Genomic DNA, 21,924 nt, shown 5'->3' on the forward strand with positions numbered 1-21,924 from the left:
CATGCCTTCATATGTATTGGTGTGTAAAACAGTTCGTCTTGTGATCCAGGTAAGAACCATGTTATGGTGAGGTTAGCATCAGTAAAGCATTCTCACAATGACCACAATAAAAGCTAGAAGCTAACACACAAAGGTTACTTGTTAGTACAGCTCTTGCACACAAAGTTATATAATAAGGATTACCACCTTTCTAATGGCCTAACTCTACCTTAAACTTAACCATCCAATGTAAATAAAGAGAGAAAGAAAACAATCTGATAGAGAAAATTCTAAACCTATGAGGAACTGAACAATAACACTAAGGCTCTCCGACTCCCCATGTCTGAAATACTGTATGCAGTAACAGAGAAAAAAGCCTAGATATGCCACAACTTGAGAATAAGTTGTGAAACTGAAATAATCCATTCATAAACAGTCACATTAGTAACTTAATTTCACTCACCCACTTCAGCTTCAGAGACAATTGCTGCATTCAGGTATTCAGATATAAAGAATGTTTTTTAACTTTGTAGCAGATGGCAAACTGCAGTGTAAGTACCATCATGTACAGCAAGCCCAGTCTGATCCAGGGGAAGCACCACCATCTCCATCACCCTGCTTGCTGTGTTCTTACTGATGGACAGCCAGCTAAGGATATCCAGCAGGGTGAAGAGGAGTGCAGTTCCTAATGGCCTGACACTGGAGACAGGGTTATGTCTGACTTATTGATAATCATCACGGGAAAGACACATTCCTTTCAGTGTGTTCATTCTTCAGAATCTTTAAGCGAGAAAGCAGAAGTGGCTGCATGAGCACAGGACTGGCTAAGCAGAAGAGAAATCCAGATAAATTCCTCCCTGCACCACCACTGGCTACCCTATCCTCAGGCATGAGCACAACGCTCTTAACTTCCTCTGTATCAAATCCAGCTTTCTTCATGTCAGCAGGAAAAACACTGTGTCCCCCTTAATTCCTGCACAAGATGCAAAAGAATGATGTGATCTGATTAAGATTTAAGAGGGAAATATGCTTGTCATTTATTTGCATGATTTGCTATTCACTGGCCATTTCTGTTGCTATCCAACATGCAACGGTAAAACTTTTTAGCTTCACCAAACTTAAACTTTTTCTCCTACACATGCTGGCTTTGAAACAGGCAGGTAGAACTGCTGGCTTTGTAGATCCCTGCTCACTCACTCAGTCATCTATGCTTTAGGTTGTATATTCAACTTAAAGCTGTCTGCACACAAACATCAGCAGATGGTACTACACTCTGTATGGCTCAAGTGGTGCCAGCTGGAACAATTACACAGCTGTCAGCCCAGGACCACACATCCATCTCAGCAGTTCCTGAAATCCTGGGGATATTGCAAGCAAAAGGCACTCGGCTGGTACCTCCACAATCCGATCTCCGGTTTTCAGTGTTCCATTTTTGCCAGCTGGGCTGTCTTCCAGGATGTGCTTGATAAAGATCCCTCTCATCACTTCTCCATTACTTAGACGGCTCCCCATCCCTCGTCCTCCAACAATGCTAATGCCCAGTGACTTGCTAGGCTCTCTCCAGAGTTCAACCCTGTTGTGACAAAACAAGGACCAAAATAAATGAAAATCTGTTGTGATTGTGACAATGCTGCATCTGCATGCAGCATTATGACATCTGGATTTGCACAATGGTTTAAAAACATTCAGAAATAACTTCTCCTTGGAAAGTTTCGTCTTTCCGTAGGAGTTATCTACGGAATTGTTCAGAAAGTCTGTAATTGTGTCTACTGTTGTTTACTTTATTTTAGATTTTAATCAAAACTTTGAATCCTTCTCTTCATCTCTTCTTACTGGCTCCCAGAGGGTCAGCCTATGAAGATAAATTACTGAAGCAACCAAGAACTGCTAGATTGCAGGGATTTAGCACAATGGCAGTAAAAATCAACAGTGAATTACTCCTGCAATGCACAATATATGTAAGTGCAGCAATTCTGTTGTTTTCTTATTCCTCTTAAAATATATTGCAGGGTTCAATTTTTTTTAATTTCAACTGATATTTTATACTGTGCAACTAGATCTACACTTACTTTCTGGGCTGGTTCCAGTTACTGAAAGCTGCATTTTGAAGCTCACTTTCTTCTCCCTCCCCCTCTTCACGTTCTGGAAGCTCCGGGAGTTCCCTGCTGATGAACAGGAACATGCAATTCGTTTTTAAAGAACCCACATAATCCCTAGATTTCACTGCAAAGCACTGAGTATTTGTGGTGATATGTAAATCAAATTGCATGGTATTTAAAAGAAGCTTAGGATGAGGCAGTATTCAGTCTCCTTTTTGGGTAGATCAAACACCGATAAAACAGCCTGGTAAAAATGTCAGAAAAATTTGCTATCCAAAACAAAAATTGTATTCTGAACAGCTTTTTGTTGGAATGGCTGCTGGTCTGAAGAAAATCATCCATCTTTCAGCTCTTCTAAAATAAAACTTATCTTCCTGAACTGTGAAAAGTGTATGGAAAGAGTTATATCTGAGCGCCCCACGGGAGAAAACAGTAAGTCTTTTGACTCACCTGACACCATGTGAAGGAAAAAGTTCAAGTGGCACAGATCCCTCTGTCTGTTGTCCCAAACTGGCCCTGTACTCGTCTAAATTTTCTGCTGGCACATACGTAATACTGCAATAAAATGGGACATGATTAAAGTAGCATGAGGACTGCTGGTCCTACCTTTGCTGGGTGTGAGGAATGGATATGAGGAAGCAACTCAAGACTATTTCATATAGTCATTGACTTCAAAGCCACAATGTTGGTATGTTGGGAACAAGGAGTTATATGAATCCTTTGTGACTGCAACAAATATGCATTTATGGTCAAAATAGGTAGCTGAACAGCACATAATTTTCTGAGGGCTGGCCACTCCATTTTAAGTAAATGGTGCTTGAACACCATGAAGTAAAAGGTACTTAAACAGTGGCAAGGGTGTAACAGAGACAATCCAGCTTCGGTCAAAACAGAGATTCCTCGTGCAAAGACAAACACTGAAGGATCCGCAAGGTGTGAAGCACCATCACCATCCTAAATTCTGGCTGAAAATGCTTCTGGAAGTTGGCTTGCAGGACATTTTGTGCTTTACTGGGCGGTTTTGTATCTATTTTAGGTTTCTATGCTTTTGGTGAAAAATACTGCATGGGTTTGGACATACAAAGATGTTACAGCACACCACCTATGCCACAGGGAGTAATCCCCTGCTCAACTCCTTCCTCCACCCCTTCACGCACTTCCAGCCAGCTTGGGACAGTCAGACAGCCATGTTTCACCAGCCAAATGACATGCAGACTCCTGAAGCCCTGGTGTAACCATGTTTCAATGCCAGAAACAGAAACAGCCCAATAGACTGGGGAGTGAGAATGAAAGAGAAGGACAAAAAGATTAAGGCATGAAGAATATTTCTTAAAAAACTTCCTTCTACAGGCCAAAGGACGCCATGATCTAAATGGGGCTACTTCAATGGCTCTCCTTTAATGATGCTTTTTCTTCTTAAAGAACTTTAGTCGTTTTATAAGCAGCTTAGCTATCAGATCCAAGTCTACCAAGAAGTAAGGCTGATGGAAAAAGAACACAGAAAAATGGCTGTCCTCCCATTCATCAGATGGTTAAAAGAAATACGAACATCTTTCCCCACAAAACAGACAGGGCAAAAAAAAAAATCTTGACCACTTCACAAGGACGTGTAAGCTGCTGAGGAGAGACTCCTTCAGCTCCGAGTCTCTCACTTACTTGGAGGCCTCTCCTGCATGTCACTCCCTGACTGCCACTGATTCCCCCTCTCATTGGTTTTCTGCTGAATATTCACAGCAAGCAGCAGAAGGCAGAGCAAATAAACTTTTATATGACTAATGCTCTCTGTCCAAAACACTCTACCCAAATTATCATAAGGAGCATCTTTATTTGTTGTCTTCGTCTGTGCCCAAGCATGTTCCCTACCTCCTCTCACATCTATCATATCTAGAAAAGTGCAGAAGATGGTCATTAAGGAGGTTAGGGTGCCGAACAGAAGGAACTCTCCAGTTCTTTTAATGGAAATTTCTAAATCATCCATATTATCAGGAGCTCCTTTTCTCTTCCTTAAATCTCCTCTCTCTTCTGCTTTGGCCTTTTTTCAAACACACAAGTGTAAAGTGTTTGACACAAATTGTTTTCATTCTGAAGTGCTGGAGAGCTAACATAGACTAGGGAAAAAACACTCAGCAGAAGGTCACTGACTCTTCTGTCTTTCCTGAGGGCATTCCAGCACTGGGAAACATGCAAGACACAGAGCAGTTATTCTGCAAAGCCCTAGCAGTGAAACAGAGAGAAGCAAGAGGGAAAAGAGTTTTTGAAAATAATCATTACTACTTCTCAGCCATCTCCAACTCCAAATGCACTGAACTACAGCAAAGGGCTAGCATTATGGTCACAAAACTCTCACAGGGCAAATGCTGCTGCAGAAGCACCAACCAGTAAGCCCACAAGAATACCTTGCTCTACAAAAGCTAGGAGATATGCAAGCTGCATTTCAATGAAAGAAAATGTATCAGTCATTCAGTTACATTCATCCATTTCATCCCAAATTCATCAATTTTCACCCTATAAAAAGTAGGAAATAATGTGTTTTCCCTTGAAAGACAGCTGCAGTAAAGAAACCAGAATTGCAAACAACATTTCTGCTGGCTAGAAGGCTTGGACAATGCTAAACTGCAGCTGGAAGCAAAGTACGGAAAGGAGAATGGCAGGCTCCTAAAAAGGAAATAGATATGCCTAGATACAGCCTGGATGTAGACAGCAGAGTGTGATCACTGATAGTAGAGTGTCCAACATCTTTAAACTCTTGTCCAGTCCTTTTGTGCAAGGAGCACATGGCAAACAATTATGCAGGGTTCCAAGGTCCAAGGGTAGCAGTAGTCCTTACTTCATACTTCTGTGCAACATAAGCGTTAGAGACCAGCTAAGGGGGAGGCAAGCCATATGCACTCCAACTTCTGGGATACCCTGTCGTTTTTCATTATATGAATGAATAGCTCACATTGTGCTAGGACATTCAAAAGGTACAGCTCACAGGATGCTCTGAAACAGCCTTATATGCTACTTACAAACATCTCTCAAAAGCTCTCTTAGGTAGGTAAAGTTCCATTACTGTGTACAGCACAGGAACAGAGAAGAAAAGAGGTTCACTCCATCATTTTTAAAAATGCATCTAAAATTGAGCAACTGAATTACCTAATTGATTTCCACAGATGGAGTCAAATTTAGATAGTATCACTGGGAGCTGTTACGTTTTAGCTCTTTGGAAAATTACATTATTGCTATTCTACAGTTCTAATTGCCTAATTTTAAGCACTCAAAGGAACATTCAATATGTTTTTAACTGTTCATGCTTATCTACAACTAAACTTCAATAATGCTTCAGCTACTTCATAAATAAACCAGAACACTTACTTGCATTTTGCAAAAAAATAGCATAGAAAAGAAAACTAAATTACATGAATCAAATGCATGAAAAGGTACATTTTGTGCAGGAGTTCACCTTTGTTTCTTGCTCATGATTTCTAAAATTCAGTTAACTGCAAAGGCTTCCCTAGCTGCTCCTATTAGATAAGCTGTATTACTGATGTGACTGTCCTCCTCCCCTCTCTCCTTTGCATGTTATCATTGAAATGAAAAAAACTGGCTCTGCTGAAAATTAGAGTTTTCGGAAATATGTATACCAGAAAGTCATCTTTGATAAGTGGCTGTCTGTCCTGCTCCTGCCTTCTGTGACACAGCAATGCCAGATTGTATTGAAGACCTTGGATTTTTATCTGCCAAGAATTTTTTCCCTGTTTAGTTCTTAATGGGCAGACATCCCAGAGTTATCAAATCCATGACTTGCTGGATTGCTGCTGTAGCTCACTTCTTGGAGGTCACAGGGAGGTCTCAAAACATCCAGCATCATCCTGAACTGCTCAGCGTGTGACCGGGGTGATAAGGGGCCCAGAACAAGAAGGGTGTTAGGCTCCTCTGGTCAACTCTGTTGACCCTTGTGGTGTAAAGTGGAAATAAAAATCCACCCAGGCACCTGAATGGTTCTTCTGCAAAAGGGACTGGTAATTGCCTTAATATGGTCACAGGGAAGAGAGTAAGAGAAACAAGTGCCAGGAAATCGGGATGAAGACACAGAAAACAGGAAACGAGTAAATGACTGCTCTACTATTGTGTTGCATTTCTTATCTGCAAGAAAAGTTAAAGTTCAATAATTCCAAGGGAAAGTATATGCAGGGTTTAATCACTTCCTCTCTTTCATAGCTCTACAGCGTGAAGGAGAAAGCATTCTGGTTTCCTTTCTTGAGAGCTACAACGACCCTCCTCCCCCCAGAGATATGCACTAGCAATGAAAGCAGCGACAATGGAAACACCAAAGGGTGTACATATGAAAATATCTTGTAAACACAACACTGCATGCAGTACAGAGGAACATTTATCACATGCTTGACTGAACAGCCACACAAAACCTTGAAACACCAACAAACCAAATAACAAAGTATGGAAAATGTTCAGGACAAATTACTGTCATTAACACTTAAGGTCTAAGTTGAACCTTTTTATACATGAAGGAAGTAAAATGCAAGTGCCACGGAAAATATGACACTGAGATTAATCCAGATATCAGCACATCGTACTCAAGCCAATTCTAGCAGTGAACCCTGTACACACACGCGCACACACACACACGCGCGCGCACACGTGCTCTAAGCACATCTAGGGTGGCTGTCATAGATAAAATTTAAAAATATCAGCAATAATTTTTTAGAATACAGGTGCTTTCACTCCAGTCTTAGGAAGTATGCTCCAATCTTCAAGTTTAAAGCCATATATATACATATATATATATACACACACACGCATACCTTTTTTAATAAATATACATATATACACATGCACATGTGCAGCCACATGTGCATGCACATACACACACAACGAGAGAGAGAATATGTACCTATATCTGGATATATCCCTGACATTACTATGGATGTCATAAAAGCATGGAATGATTTTACAGACAAGTTGCAACATAGAGCCATAACGAGTTTCTGAATCGCCAATACTCACACATAAAAGAGGGCCTGATCATCAGCAGGTGCTGGAGAAGATCTAGAATGTGAAGCATACGATGCAGCATCTTTTTACAATGGTGTTAACAAATGTCAATGTCTCATGCTGAATGCGAGAGGCATACTTATGTAGTTAAAAGTGTGAGCTGCTTTTTTTTCTCCTTTTTCTTTTCTTTTTTTTTTCCCATTCCACCTCCATTTCATCTACACCTCCCCCAGAAAGCATCTGGTCTTTATTATTGTCTATAGCAGTGATTATTAACAAGCATAGAAAATGGAATTGAAATCTATCTTTTATTTCTTGATCAGGAATTCATCCCCATACTTTAGGCAGGTGAATTCTGATTCAGCTCTGCAATTATCTGACAGATGTTACAAGCAGCTGCCGCTGCTGAGCACAAAACCCTGGCTATTATTACAGAAATGTAAGAGTTCCTGGCAAGGTGGAGTGAGAAGTGAAACAGAATGCATTCTGGTAAGGCCACACATCTGGTTTTCCACAAACAAAGAGGAAAAAAATTAAATACCTAAGTCTGAGACTCTGATTGCTGGTTCTTGAACTATTCAAAATCAAATTTCTTTTAATAAAATAAAACAAAGCCTTTATGGGGCAAGTAAGAACAGCTTTATGTTTTCTAAGCAAATAATGTTTGCCACTGAAACACAGCTTTGAAATTAAAATACTTCTGCTTAATTACTTTGGGGGGGCACCCTGCTACCCAAAAAAAGCTCAGTCTAAAAGTTAAGGTGCCAACTTTGCAGCCCTGTAGGGATAAAGAGGAATGATATCAAGATGGCCACACCTGAGTGCTTGTTGCACCCTTGCTTCCTGAGGAACACACCAAAGAGATTCAACTTGCTTATTTGAAATGCTGGCCCTTAAATTGCAAATGCTGCATGGTGGTGCATCTATATAGCTGCATATCCCTCTCTGCAAACAGGAAGAACTATCATAAGATAATGCTCCATATCTCCAAATTTCTGATTTGGGACATTACCCACACATTTGTATCACACTATTTTTCTGGGATCCTGTACTGCTCCTGAAAGTACAAATTACAGAAAAGTTTAATTATGCTGACTAGGTTTGTATCAAAACTATATAGGCCCCAAAATATTGTCCTTATTCTTGAACGACTCCTTTAGAAGCTACCAAAGAATTTGGTCTTTCAGTTCTTTGAAGTGCAGAAGCCAGCTTCACTTTAAACCCTCATCATGGGAATGCACTGAAGAACATAAATATAAAATGAAATACAAAAATCCTTATAATATGAATAGCAACTGCCCCTTTTCTGTGAGATCTTTCAGAAAGGGGATGCACTTTTCTCTGGAAACTCTGAATATTCACATCTAAGACAAGATTTTGGTATTTCCGGCATATCTGCAGAAGATTAAGACTACAAAACAAAACTTACAGTTACATAGTGTAAAATGCAGCAGCTATAAAAGGATAAGCACAAATAATGAACACATCTGTGTTTGATCACGTAACTATAGCACTAATAAAAGACTCCTCACAGAAGAACGGTGCTGTAGCACTTGTGTATCTAAGCAGACGTACACACACATGCATGCGCACATACCAACTGATTTCAGTCGTGGAATTTCAGTTGGAATTATAATACAGTTTGAAAGCCTACAATAATAATCAGTGTCACATTTTATCAACACTGACTTGCTCATATTCATGACAGCATTGACAATAATGTAATTCATTATATGAGCGTATCTCATTATTTAAAGAAGCTTGCATTAAATGATAATCCTAAACGCATGACAGCTATGTGGCAGACAATTAAACCTACCACCCACAGTGAAGGTACTTGGCCTACCAATTCCCAAAATGCCAGGTCTCTTCAAAGCTAGAATACTTCTGGGGAAGAATGGAATGCCCTGCAGTCCATTTTGAACTGACAGAAACCACACAAGTTACCTGCAACCGCACTGGGACTGAACCGATCCCTTTCCAGGCCATCCTCTTAAATAAGTAGAGGCTTCTATTACCAATAGCTCTGTTAATTCCATTTGCAAAATGACTCAGTCCATGTTACCATGGGTTTGACAAAAATAGCTACTAGATTTTTTGAGCGGTAAACGCAGCACTGGAGTGCCTAGAGCACCATACACAAGCTTAGGAACAACCTCATTTCTAGATGGTGCATGTGGGCAAAGTTAACTCCGCAACCACAACAGCTAAGAACTGCACTTTAAGGGAAAGTTAATTCTGTAAATCGAGTGAACTTGAGAAGAAACTTTCTCATCAAGGTAGAGGATTTTTCAAAACTTGTATTAATTACTGCAAGTTTAAAGTAGTAGTCCCAAAAGCAGACACTTATGCACTAGAGCAATAGCTCCTTCTTATGTACTAATAAAAACTTGGAAGTGACTTCACAAAACAGACTGCTTCTGCTGTTTGTCACAAATGTACTGAAAATGTTTTAAGTATTACTCTTCTGCATTAACATCATGTGTCATACTTTCTGTCTGGCAGTCAAAACCAAAATCCATTACAAAGACCTCCATCAAATGAAATCACTTGTGCAATGGGCAGACAGTCCACCTTTGAGAAACACAAACACCTTGAGGAAATCCTTACTTTCTTTAGAAGAGTCACACTACAAATGCAAAACTCTGACTAATCCCATTCCTTCAATGAAACCCGGCAGGGCAGTAATGATGATGATTACTAATGACAGTAATAACTTTTCTGAGAACATCCCAAGCATCTCACACAAGTGATTTTATCTTTCAAACCCATGAAGCTGTAATCTGAAGGTGAATTATACATCTGAAGCTGTAACTTAAAGGTAAATTCATGTTGTAAAAACAAACAAAATTTTAATTTAGAATACTTGCATAAGTAACCAAATTTTGATTATTGATTATTAGCCTCTTTCTACCACAAATCATCATCTAGCTTTACCTACTTTATATCTGGTCCAATGAGCGAATGCCTCCTTAGCATAGCCCGGGCTTGTGCATTGGTTAAGTTAGTGGTTGACTCTTCATTAATGGACAGAATGCAATCCCCCACACCAATCCGTCCATCACGACTTATTGAGCCTCCATGGATGACGCTGCGGACTATCATTCCTGAGCCATCTTTATTGGAACTTACTGTCATGCCTATAGTGAAAAACGCATGAAACAGTTAGTAACGTCTTTGAGCCTCAGCTCTGAGTGCCAAGAAAAAGAAATGTAACCTGGGGCAGGGATGGTAAAAGTCAGCCAGCTGACATGCCAATGTCAGCAACCCTATAAATGTTGCTCTTATTCTCCCTTGTATTTCCTTCTTCCCAACAGGATACAGCAGTTACAAATCGCAATCACAGTATCTTTACTTTACCTTGTGTCATTTCACGTATTAGGCTCAATATAAAAAATACTAAGACAGTGGAAAATTTAAGCAGAAAATAAACAAGGTAATGAAATTGCTTCTAAACCAGTCAAATCTACCACTCTTCTGGATGGTTCCCAGTACACTACATTTCAGTCTAGTGCATGATGGTTCTCTTTGGAAAGGAGGTGAAATGATTAAACAGTTAATTAGGAGCATAGGGCCAATACAACCACACACTTATTTGCAACAGAAAGCTTGAATCAGATCCCACTGAGAGAGCGGCTGCCTTCCCGCTCTCCTAGGTGGGCCATCGCTTAGGCCTTCTGACTTCTGTGAGAGCCTGTGCACCACTGACAGATACAGTCCACTACTTGAGGTACACCACAATCCCACCTGTGGCAGAGCAGGATGCTACTTCTTAATGTTTATACACACCATTTAACTCCACTTTCTTTTCACTAATGGGAAATGAGACAGAGATGCTCCCCCCCCTCCTCCCCATGGGGACTTACTTGTGGTGTTGGGCTTCACATGCCTTTGTGACTGTTCTTACATGCGTAAGTTGTCACTTATTTTCAGGGCAGTTGGTGCTCATGAAACCAACCCTGATGACAGTCGCAGGAAAAACTGTTCTTCACTAAGGCAATGGAAAGGTAGTTGAAAGGCCAGCACCCTGGAAGTCCACTGGGTGGACACTATCTTAATACTGCCAAACTAATTTTTATTCTTTTTTGTGCACTAACATTGAAGCTTTCCTCTACTAACAAGATGAGGCCACTGAAGTAAGAGCACCTTATAGAGGAAATGGAGCAGGACGCTGTGACTACCCCATTATGTATTCTGGTTTTGCCTATAAACATCAGGCTAGCAAGCACTGGGAGTGCAGCTGTGTGTCTGCAAGCCCTTACCTTATTCTCCAGACGCTGAGTGGAAGGAAGGCAATAGCTACACAGAGCAAAACCTCCAAGGATACTGACTATGGAAAAAATTCTAACCATTTATATACAAACATGGCTACAGAAGACAGAGACTTTACTCTGTGAACGTAGACCCTGGGAGACAGACTGGCTGAACAGAGTTTAGAAGGCAGCTATAAGCCCCAGGCTACCCAGACTCAGCCAACCATACAAACACCTGCCTATATATCTGTCTCAGAGAAAAAAAATAGAATACTGTAACCATTTAAAGAACAATGCTAATCCAGATATTCATTTGTGCTTCTTAGGACTCCTTCCAGTAAATAAAAATCTCTTAATAGTGCTGGCTCCTCACACCGACTTGTAGTTGAGATCAACATAGCTGTCTAAAGCATGAGAAGATGGCCATGACTAGCAAGGAACTGCCCAATAAGCTCCTTAGACACATGAATACATGTACCTCTCTACTTTCGTATGCAGAAGTCAAGGCTTACCTTTTGGAAAAACTGCAAAATCCATCTTCACGATGGCATTTAATATTAAACTGACGGAAGAATATGGTGTTACCATTGACTGGAGATTTATGTTTATGATTTGCCAGGTAACGATGTCAGATGTGGTCAGGTGTAATTTAAACATGGGTGTATCAGACTTGTGATACAGACACACAATGCCACTGATTTATAGCCTTGCTATTAGAAAAAGTAGAGGTAAACTCTCCATCACCTACCCCTCAGATTGGTAACATTACAATGTTGAGCACATCCCAGATGGCATTTACAGGTGCCGTCCCGGGGTGGACGCCCCAGCATTTACACTCACATAGTCCTTCCAACAACCATCTCTTGATAGATCTGCTCACATAGGTTATTCAGTCAGATCTGAATGTAAACACAACTCTGCAACAGAGTAGTCTCCACCACAATACAGGCAGCGTGCACAAAAAAGCAAACTACCAAGGAAACAGCTGAAATGTGGTTTGAAATTCTGAACCTAACTTTGCTGCTTGGTTAAGCCAGTAATAAACAACCGTATTACTGAGACTAGTGTAGCAGCACTTTAGAAAACCATCACCCCTTGTTTCTATGTTGACATTCTCATTACAACAGATCTGCAAGGCTGATGTCACACTTTGGACAGCTACAGTTTCAGGTTAAAAATGCAAATGCCACTGTTGAGTTGCCAAATGAATCACATAGGACAATGGCGTTTCAGCTCTTCTCGTATGCGGGTGCGCCGTCCTCTTACCTTTTAAAAATCACAATCAAAAGGTTAGAGCTCCAGCTGTGGCTGGATTTGAAGAGCTGTTGCAAGCTATGGGTGACACCATTTAAAAGGAAAAAAGAAGTGCCAGTTCTCAACTGAAATAATTGATGCAGCTGCAGCTTTCAACATCATTCACAGCTCTTGATTTAGCTCCTTTTGTAAAAATGAAAGTTAAAAGCAGTGCAGCCATGTGTGTAAATTGGTCACCATGCCCAGGCAGCTTCCCAGGACAGAGCACACACAGACTGGAAGAAAAAGACTACAGTCAAAAGCCAGGAGAAAGCATTATTCACATTCATACTGTGTATACGTGAGAGGCCAGTCTTACTTTTCATGCATGTAATGTCTGCCAATGTGCACCCTGTGCCAAGTTTGTATTTTTATCCTGTATTACGCTTGACATGAAATTTGCTTTATATGTTCACTGCACTTAAAATACTCATAGACATACATGAAAAACACTGCTCCATGTAGTTAAGAGGTTATTGTAAATAAAACGTTTTGAACAAAATCAAAATGTCTGGAACTGCACTATGACCTGCACTTTATGCAGCCTGGCAATGAGGCCAGTGAAGGCAGTAGTTACCCAAGCACCTCATACCAATGAAAGTCAAAACTTATACCCACATCAGCCTTGCCTACAGCTTTATATTTTAGGGAGGCTGATTTTAAACCAGATCAGTTCCGGATCCAGTTTAGAGGCTGGCTGTATCACAAAGGAGAAGGTGATATGGGGCAGACTGAGCATCCAGCCATCAGAGGGCAGTTTATTCCAGGCAGAAGCGCCCACTGAATTACAGCATCACAGCGCCTCACCCACCTCTGCACAGCAAGGGAGTCCTGAGCGGTGGCTATTATGAACAAGGGGCCCATAGGTTGCTTTCAAGGTGCTTTCTGTGGACAACCCATCTTAAAGCATTTGCAGAGTCACTGTGAACAGCCAGCGCCCACACAAAGGCCTGCCCTACCAACACCAGTCTTCAAGGACGTGCAGTTGGCCGGAAGAAACAGCACCAGGAATCTCAACCAAAGCAGATGAACACACTGGCCACGGGAGGGGAGCATCCACCGCCTCCCACCACAAAGCCTCCCCCACATCAGCTCTGGGAACCGGCCTGGGAGGATGCTGTTCCTGTGCTCCCCCTCACGCTGACCAGGGCCGCACCAGAGACCAGGAGAGGACACTGCAAAATGTTTCCATCTGTTGTGCCTGTTTGCTCCAAAATGTACCTCTAGTCAGTATGCTCAGGAAGTTGCAGACTGCATATATTTAAAACTCTGAAATTCTCTACAAAATTATATCATTGAGCTCAAAACGCTACTTATTAAATGTATCAATGATCTGATTTTCAGAAATACTGAGGCACTTAAGATACAAGTACAAATTTGTAGCAAGGAAGTGAACAGCTTGTTTAGACCCTTTTGCCCATCCTCAGAAAGCAAGATCATTTTGTGTTTACATACATTTGAAAGTCTAGTCTGCAGCTCTTTGACCAAAGTGTTCTTCTACAGCATTCCTTGGCCAGATCTCCTTTTTCCACTATATTATATAAATGTATAGATTAAACCCCAATGTATTAAAATTGTACTGTTAACATTTAGGAATTACAAAACTCCTTTACAGGAAAAAAAAATTCTGTGAGACGGGACACTTCACTTTTGTGTTCACAGTGACAGCACATGGATCCATCATAGCCAAACAGGGCAAGAGCAGCAAAGAATAAATACCTTGTTACGCTTTCCCCACTAAAAGGAAAATGTTTAGTCTTTACTGATGAAACAGGAAACATATGAAAAAAACAGAAAGCCATGTTCCTGAACAGATTACAAAAAAATGTTAGCTACCTTACCTAGACTTGAATTGCCTTTTGCAATAGTGATAGTCTTCTCATACATGTTCTTGACTGAATTTGGGGTTGTGGAACTTCCCTCCAAAGATACCGGGCATCTCTTTTCCATTAAAAGCACTTGATCCTAACACAAGGGAAAATAACATCAATTCAGAATACCGAGATAAAAATAAGACTGGACATACTGACTTCAGCTTATCTTACCTTACACAAAAGCTAGGCGCACAATTAATACAGATTCCTTGTACTGAAATTGGAAAAGTCAGTCCATCAAAGATCAAACCAACATACATAAGGTTTCTATTTTCATTCAGGTAATATAGCAAACCTACCACAAAGTATGCTTTCAATTTAGGGACATCAGTTACACTCTTAAAATTACTGGGATGAATTCAAGGGCTCTCAGGCTCGTTCACACAGATGTCTGACAATGTGCCAATGCTAAAGTAACAACAAATCTTGTAAGAAATTGCAGCTCTTTAAAGAATTTCTTAATAAATCACTGAATGGAAGAAAAAAGAAACACGTGCCACAGTGACTGTCATATAAAGGAATATTATGTTTGCACACTGTGGCATCACAGGTCAGTTTGTGAGGTGAACTGCACAGGCTTGCACGAACACCAGGATGCAAGTCTTTCACACCACTGCCCCTTGGCTTCCCAGGCCTTGTTTCCAGCCGTGCACCTCCTCCTTGCGCCCATGCCTCTGGAGAGGTTAACAGCAGTAAGAAAAGCTCCCTGGCCTGCCCAATGGGTACACTGTGGTCCAGCAGTGTCTACTACTGTGAGGTATGAGCAGATTTTTACATAACCCTCTATCGCCAGTCTCTGGGAGATGACTATCTTGATGTCATAAATTATCTCCTGTTTTGGGTAGGTCTAAATCCTACGTTTTGATGTGAGCTGCCACAGCTAATGGACATTTATAATCAACCAACCATACACGGCTGTTGGCCAGTGTCAATTTCTGTAGGAGATTCTATGGTTTAATATGGCCTTTCCATAGTTTTTTTTTTTTTTTTAATTACTATTGAATAAAAAAAAAGTTTACTTTTCCAGGGGGATCAAGCTGCATGGTAGTAGCAAGGCTTGTACTTAGTGCAATTTCTGCTGTTGTCTGAGATCCAGTCCATGTTGCTGTGTTTTCACTTTCACTTTGGTTGGTATCCAAAACACCCAGAGGCAGAAGATCCGTTTTAGTAAAACCAGTTGTAGTTTCCAGGCTATTGCCCCCAGACTTTTGCTCTCTCACTCTCTGATTCAGATCCATGTTGAACAGGTTCTTGTCAGTTACACAGAAATCAGCTGCAGCATTTGAACATTCCTCTCCAACAGACTGTTAAACACAGGAGACAATGAACAATCAAAATTCTATTGTACTATAACTAAAAAGTACATTTCATGCTAAAATCTTAAACAGAAACTAATCTCACCGAATTTAAACATATTTGTTGCAACATCAGTGTCTTCAATACATCCCTACAGCCATTTTACTATAAAACTTACTTGATTCCTCAGACAATTTCTTCTATTTTAAAATACCAGAAATCAATGAAAATAAAGTTACTGCTGAAAGCCAAATTCTAATTTGGTACTCATCAATAAATATCCACTAATTTCATCAAAGTAATGTCCTCTCACACATTCTCAAACTAGACATAATGCCACCAAGTTATTAAAATTAAAGCTTCCAATTCTTTTTCTCAGGTAGAAGAACTCTGAAGGATCAAGGTCTTTACTTTCAAAACACTTAGCAAGTAAAGAGGAATTTCAAGAAGCTAAGACAACAAGCACACAATCTAATCATCCATTTAACTGAGTAGAAACAGATTTAGACATCCTTTCCACACAAAGAGGGAAAAGTAAAAACTCGGTCAAATCTCAGCAAAAAATGAACATGGAGGTTTAGAACTGTGACAACAATGAAATACAATGATGCAGTTACAGAAGCTTCACAGTTAGTACTTATTTATTATTTATTTAGTCCTATTTATTTATTTTTTATTTAGTCCTATGAGGAGCAGCTGAGGGAACTGGGGCTGTTTAGTCTGGAAAAAAGGAGGCTGAGGGGAGACCTTATTGCTCTCTACAACTACCTGCAAGGAGGTTGTAGCGAGGTGGGGTTCAGTCTCTTCTCCCAAGTAACAAGCTATAGGATGAGAGGAAACAACCTCAAGCTGCGCCATGGGAGGTTTAGGTTGGATATGAGGAAAAATTTCTTTACCAAAAGGGTTGTCAAGCACTGGAACAGGCTGCCCAGGGAAGTGGTTGAGTCTCCATCCCTGGAAGTATTTAAAAGACGGGTAGATGTGGTGCTTAGGGACATGGTTTAATGGTGCACTTGGGTAGTGCTAGGTTAACGGTGGGACTTGATGATCTTAAAGGTCTTTTCCAACCCAAATGATTCTACGATTCTATTGCAAGTGTATTGATTACGGCTGCAGTACTAGGATTAAGTTCTCTACACAAAATTTGTTCAGATTTTCAAGATTCCAAGGTCCTGCACTTCAAATATTTGAAGAGATTTCAATAATCACAACCTTCTGAAAAAAAATCTTCAAATATTCTAATAACTAATAATAACTAAATAATTTTAAAAACATGTAGGACATTAGACATTACAAAGATATATCAAGGACTTAGAGGTTGGACTTGAGGGCTCTATATCAATATTAGGAATTTTTCTCTGTAAATGTAGTCCTAAGAATGTCTACTTCTTTCTGTCTTAGTTGTTATCCACTGGTGCTATTAATTCTTCTATTACTTTTCCAAAAAGTAAGGAAAACAGGTTTCCCAGGATTTTGGAATATTTTGCAACATTTTGTATCAAGGGCCTTAGAATTAGATTTTGTCACCTTTCATGCAGTGTGTACATGCCTGCTCTGTTCCCAGACAATCAATCATCAAAAAAGGTTCACCCACAAATAATTGGTTTAAGTAACATCTGAGAAGATAACTGAGCAAAGCCTAAATATAACTAATGTGCATGATGTAATCAATGAAATAAATTTCCTATCTTTTGGAAAACACAACACCAGGACTATAACCTATTTAAATTATTTCATTAGGTTTCAAAGAATGCTGGGACATCTACTTTTAAGTCTGTTTTGTATCCATTTCCAAATTAGTGAAAATAACACCCAGATCGTATTCAATATTTATTCCATATGCCATGCCTACATATTAGAGTTGCAGCATATGCCCATTTTTATTTTTGTTTCACTTAAAGAAAAGCCAATGCTGTAATTTTTGAAGACAAACACGATTTCAGGAATTTGTAACTACAGCAACATGTGGCCTCATTAGAGCATTTGCATTACTTGAACTTTAACTAGTCTTTTTCTTCACCTATTTTAAAAGTGACACCAAAGGCATTCAGAACCTGCCTACTGCCCTGCAGTCAGAAATAGCTGAAATACCTCTGCATTCCTCATAGCATCTAATAGCATTTTTTTTCATTTTTACTGCATTTACGTGCTTCAAAAGTCTTCTTTTATGAACAGATTTTCTTACTATGTTTACTTTGTAAAGTCACTCATAACTGCAGAGTATAAAATGTTACTTGATGAGAACTTAATACTTATTTTATACCTGTGCACAGAAAGGAACATTGAAAAGTTGGGACTGTAATCTTTAAAAAAACATGTAAACCGAAGCCATCTTTAAGTCAATGCTGAAAATAACTTAAGACTTTCTGGAGCCTCAATGTGATATATAATGTAAATCCAGCCTCTATCTCATAAAATGCTTCTCAGCATGAAAATGCATAATCCGTTTAAGTAACAATTACAGAGTTAAACAATGCAATCTGTCCACTGGCACAGCAGAGATGTGCTCTTCTGTGGATTAGCAGAAACCATTAGAAGATGAATTTAGCTTTCCAACCAGTGCCTCGTAAAGGCTGAACATATTCCAGAAGGGATAAAAGGAGTTACTGCAGCTCAGGTGTGCAGGAAAAAGCAGCAGCTACTCTATTCAAGACCACAGACTGTAAACCCTGGAGGAAGTCCTTACAATGTTGTTTTCAAAGATGACTGCTAGGAGAAATGACTTGGAAGACTCTGGATTAGCAAAATAAATCTACAGATTGCCAAGAAAAAGGAGCATGAAAAAACAGGGAGAGAAACAAAACACCAACTCTGATACAAACAATCAAGTCTTTATGGGTATGTGACCAGCAAGAAAAAAGATACTGATCTTTGTAATACTCTTAAAGAACTTATCTTCATCTACTGACTTTAAATAGAAATTATTAGTAATCAGAGGTTTGATATATACAGATTTATTTTTAATTACAGTATCATTATGAACATTTCATTCAAGAACACAGTAAATGAATTACTAAACATACTACCTGTGAAGCATAAAAGCAAAGCTTAGGATGAAAACTTACTCTTGCTTTTCATACCTAAAATACTGTAGAATAATGCAGTTATTTTGTGTTACCGCTCTTTACTATGCTCTGAGGTAATAACAATTAAGTTTTTGTAGCAGACTCCTCACCACAGCTTTAACACTACAAACATCTCACCATACTTTACCTGGCTATATAAAACACAAATCCAAGCTTTCAGCCTTCTAGCTGCCTCTCTCTCCAACACAGACGTCTGAAAGACAGCAGCACTACCCTGAACAAAACTGCACTTTTATCTGGTAACAAACAGTGCAGTTTGAACCAGGATGACAAAAAACATTTCTATCTAATAATACAGCCTTTTCACACTTAAAATCAAACTTTGTCATCGATAAAACCACCCTCTTTTTTACCTTGGGAGTTGACAATGGAAGAGAGAAGCTGTAGTTCAGCTCACCGCTACCGGCACTGCCATGCAGAGCTATCATTGAAGCCTGGAAGACGTCACTCTCTGGCAAATACTGCGATTCAAAGGTGGACTCATCCGCTAGATCTGCCTCGCCAGAGTCCACCTAACAACAAAAGCAATTCAATCAGCCAGGCTATCTGTTACCTTCACACCACATAAGCCCCGAACACAGTAGCACCTCAGCCGCTACATACGGACTGACACTTTCCTCCTTTTTTTTTTTTTCCCCTCCATGTTTTACATTGAAGTTATATTTGCACAGCACAGTGGGCAAGATTTCTGCTTCCAGTTACAATTCATGTTACTACGTCTTCAGAGGTTGCAAAGAGTATCTGAAGTGAGAGTCTCAACTGGAATGAGTTGCAGGGCTGAGGCAGGCTGATGCCTGCTAATAGAAGTATGAGGTGTTGGGAGAATTATGCTGTACTCCATGGTGTCAAAATTTTTATTTGTTTAGGGCTTTTTTTTTTCTTTTTAATTTTCTTTCACAAGAATTAGCACTGAAAAAATAATGAGCTTCACGTAGTGCCACCTGTCAGGAATCTCCACCCAACCCAATAGGTTCGGTTGCTCTTAAAAGGGTACAAAAAAATAATATTCTGGAAACTGCAATGCTTTCCAATACATTTAAAAGAAACATTTATAACATGATTTTTTTATGATTTCAAAAATATTTTACATTTGACAACAAGATTAATATGGACAATTCTGCTGTCTTACATGAGAAATAAAATTTTAAAGAGTTCCAGAGATGGACATGGGCAGTATTTTTTGCCCGGTTTTTTTTTCCTTAAATGAAATATAAATTTTTTCAAGTCATACACTTTCAAATACTAGAATAAAATTAAGCCCTAAAAGACTTAATTTATGGTGCTTCACGTACTACACTTTGACTACAATTTCTTCTCACCTAGTAGAGCTCAAGAAAGCAGTGCATGCTAGCAAAAATGATCAGTGAGCTCAGAGCCATGACTATACCATAACCTTGTATGAAGCAGCCAAGTGCACCCATCTGCAGAGATGGGATCTAAGTGTTGTTTTTCAGCCTCTGTGGTTAATCATACTATGAATTCATTATGTGAGATTCACAACAATAGCAATAGCAACAATCTGCAGTGATTCAACATATCGATTCCTTTTTGGGGTGCGAATGATCCATTTTTTATTGTCTCAACTCTAAAGAGCTAAATCAAACTGCTCCTTTGGTGTAACTTACTCAGCCCATCTTCTGGAAAATGCAGACTAATGTTACCAAAGCTATGCCTTAAAAAAAGGACTGTGAAAAAAGGGGACAGATCTGTAGAATCTGAGTGTAGATTTATCTGTGAAAAACAGTATCTCATGAGTGCACTCTGCAAACACATCTTCAACTGGGTGATTGCACATTCAATTTAATATTTTGCACATTTAATTAGACAGTTGACAGAGTGGACAATTTAACCATATTATCATCTGCCACGTATTTTCATTGTTCTTTCACAATTTTAATTTTTTTGTATGAATCACACATAGAAGTCAAATTTTTGAACAGTTAAGCTTTAATCTGATCTTTTCAACACATCTTTAATTAAAGGATATTTACAATATATAACCTGGTTTCTTCATACTTCTCAATGAATAGAATAAGACAAACCCTATTATCTAACTACTGTACCAAGGTAACAAACTGCAAAAGAAAAAACAGGCAGTCTTATTTAAAAGCAAGTTATTAAAACCAGCTTGTCATTTGCAAATGTGAAAAAATAGCAAACATACTGGAATCAGTAATTCAGAGATTTTTGCCCTGGAAGAATCCATTTCAAGTTTTGTTTGGTTTTGGTTTTTTCGTAATGAATTAAGTTCTTGTTTCTAGTAGAAACTGCTTCCCTACTCATGTCCCCTGAAAATGAGGGCCAAGTAACTTCAATATCAGGCCCAGATCAGTACAAATAACCATTAGAAGACACACTTGGAATATATTTGTATTCTGGGTTTGGGTTTTTTGGGTTTTTTTTGTTGTTGTTGTTGTTTTTGTAGAGTCCTATTTACTTTGTCTTTTTTATCTGAGTTCTTACAGGTAACTTCTGGGCTATGTAAGGCACTGAATGTTCAGGTAAGCCACACTGTTTGTACAAGTGAACGCCTTTTGACCTTGCAAATCTCATAATCACTGATTGATGCTGAAGTCTAAAAATACCATTAGGAGGAAGCGTTGGCAGCTTTTGAAGACAGACAGCATTCCTTTTAAGGCTGGCTTACATGCAAAAAGAGAGTTCCAAAAGCTTTGCAAGGTAGAGAAGTGATATATTATGATATATAAGTGAGGAGACTTATTTACAAAATAAGCACATGAATGTTTCTCTACACAAGGTGAGATTTTCAAAGGGATACTCAGTGCATGCAAGGACAAGTGGGTACCCATGCACTTTTGAAAATCTCAGCAAAATACTTCCTTTTTTTCCAGCAACTAACATATCATAGGCCAGGTTCATAGCTCATGCAAACAGCCAAAATTTCCAGATGTCAGTTTCTACCACGTGGGGATCCATCCCAACTATGGTGGATGAGTAATGTGGTGACAGAAAACACTAAAAAACAAGCATGAACAGTGACAAAGCAACCCCTTTCATTACAAAATGCAAAGACTTAAGAAATCTTTGGTAA

General features: G+C 39.4%; 1 protein-coding gene across 1 annotated transcript in view; it reads right to left on the reverse strand.

The window, feature by feature from the left end:
- Nucleotides 1-21,924, reverse strand: part of MPDZ (multiple PDZ domain crumbs cell polarity complex component) — a gene marked incomplete at its 5' end in the record, with an annotated part of 88,650 nt that overhangs the window by 30,997 nt on the left and 35,729 nt on the right. The window contains 8 exons of the mRNA XM_082335844.1: nucleotides 1,375-1,552; nucleotides 2,049-2,144; nucleotides 2,529-2,633; nucleotides 7,083-7,124; nucleotides 10,012-10,210; nucleotides 14,458-14,581; nucleotides 15,510-15,794; nucleotides 19,226-19,384. Coding sequence (XP_082191970.1) covers nucleotides 1,375-1,552; nucleotides 2,049-2,144; nucleotides 2,529-2,633; nucleotides 7,083-7,124; nucleotides 10,012-10,210; nucleotides 14,458-14,581; nucleotides 15,510-15,794; nucleotides 19,226-19,384 — 1,188 coding nt within the window. The remainder of the gene's footprint in view (nucleotides 1-1,374; nucleotides 1,553-2,048; nucleotides 2,145-2,528; nucleotides 2,634-7,082; nucleotides 7,125-10,011; nucleotides 10,211-14,457; nucleotides 14,582-15,509; nucleotides 15,795-19,225; nucleotides 19,385-21,924) is intronic.

The sequence above is a fragment of the Platalea leucorodia genome, assembly GCF_965183815.1.
Source record: "Platalea leucorodia genome assembly, chromosome: Z".
Taxonomy (NCBI): domain Eukaryota; kingdom Metazoa; phylum Chordata; class Aves; order Pelecaniformes; family Threskiornithidae; genus Platalea; species Platalea leucorodia.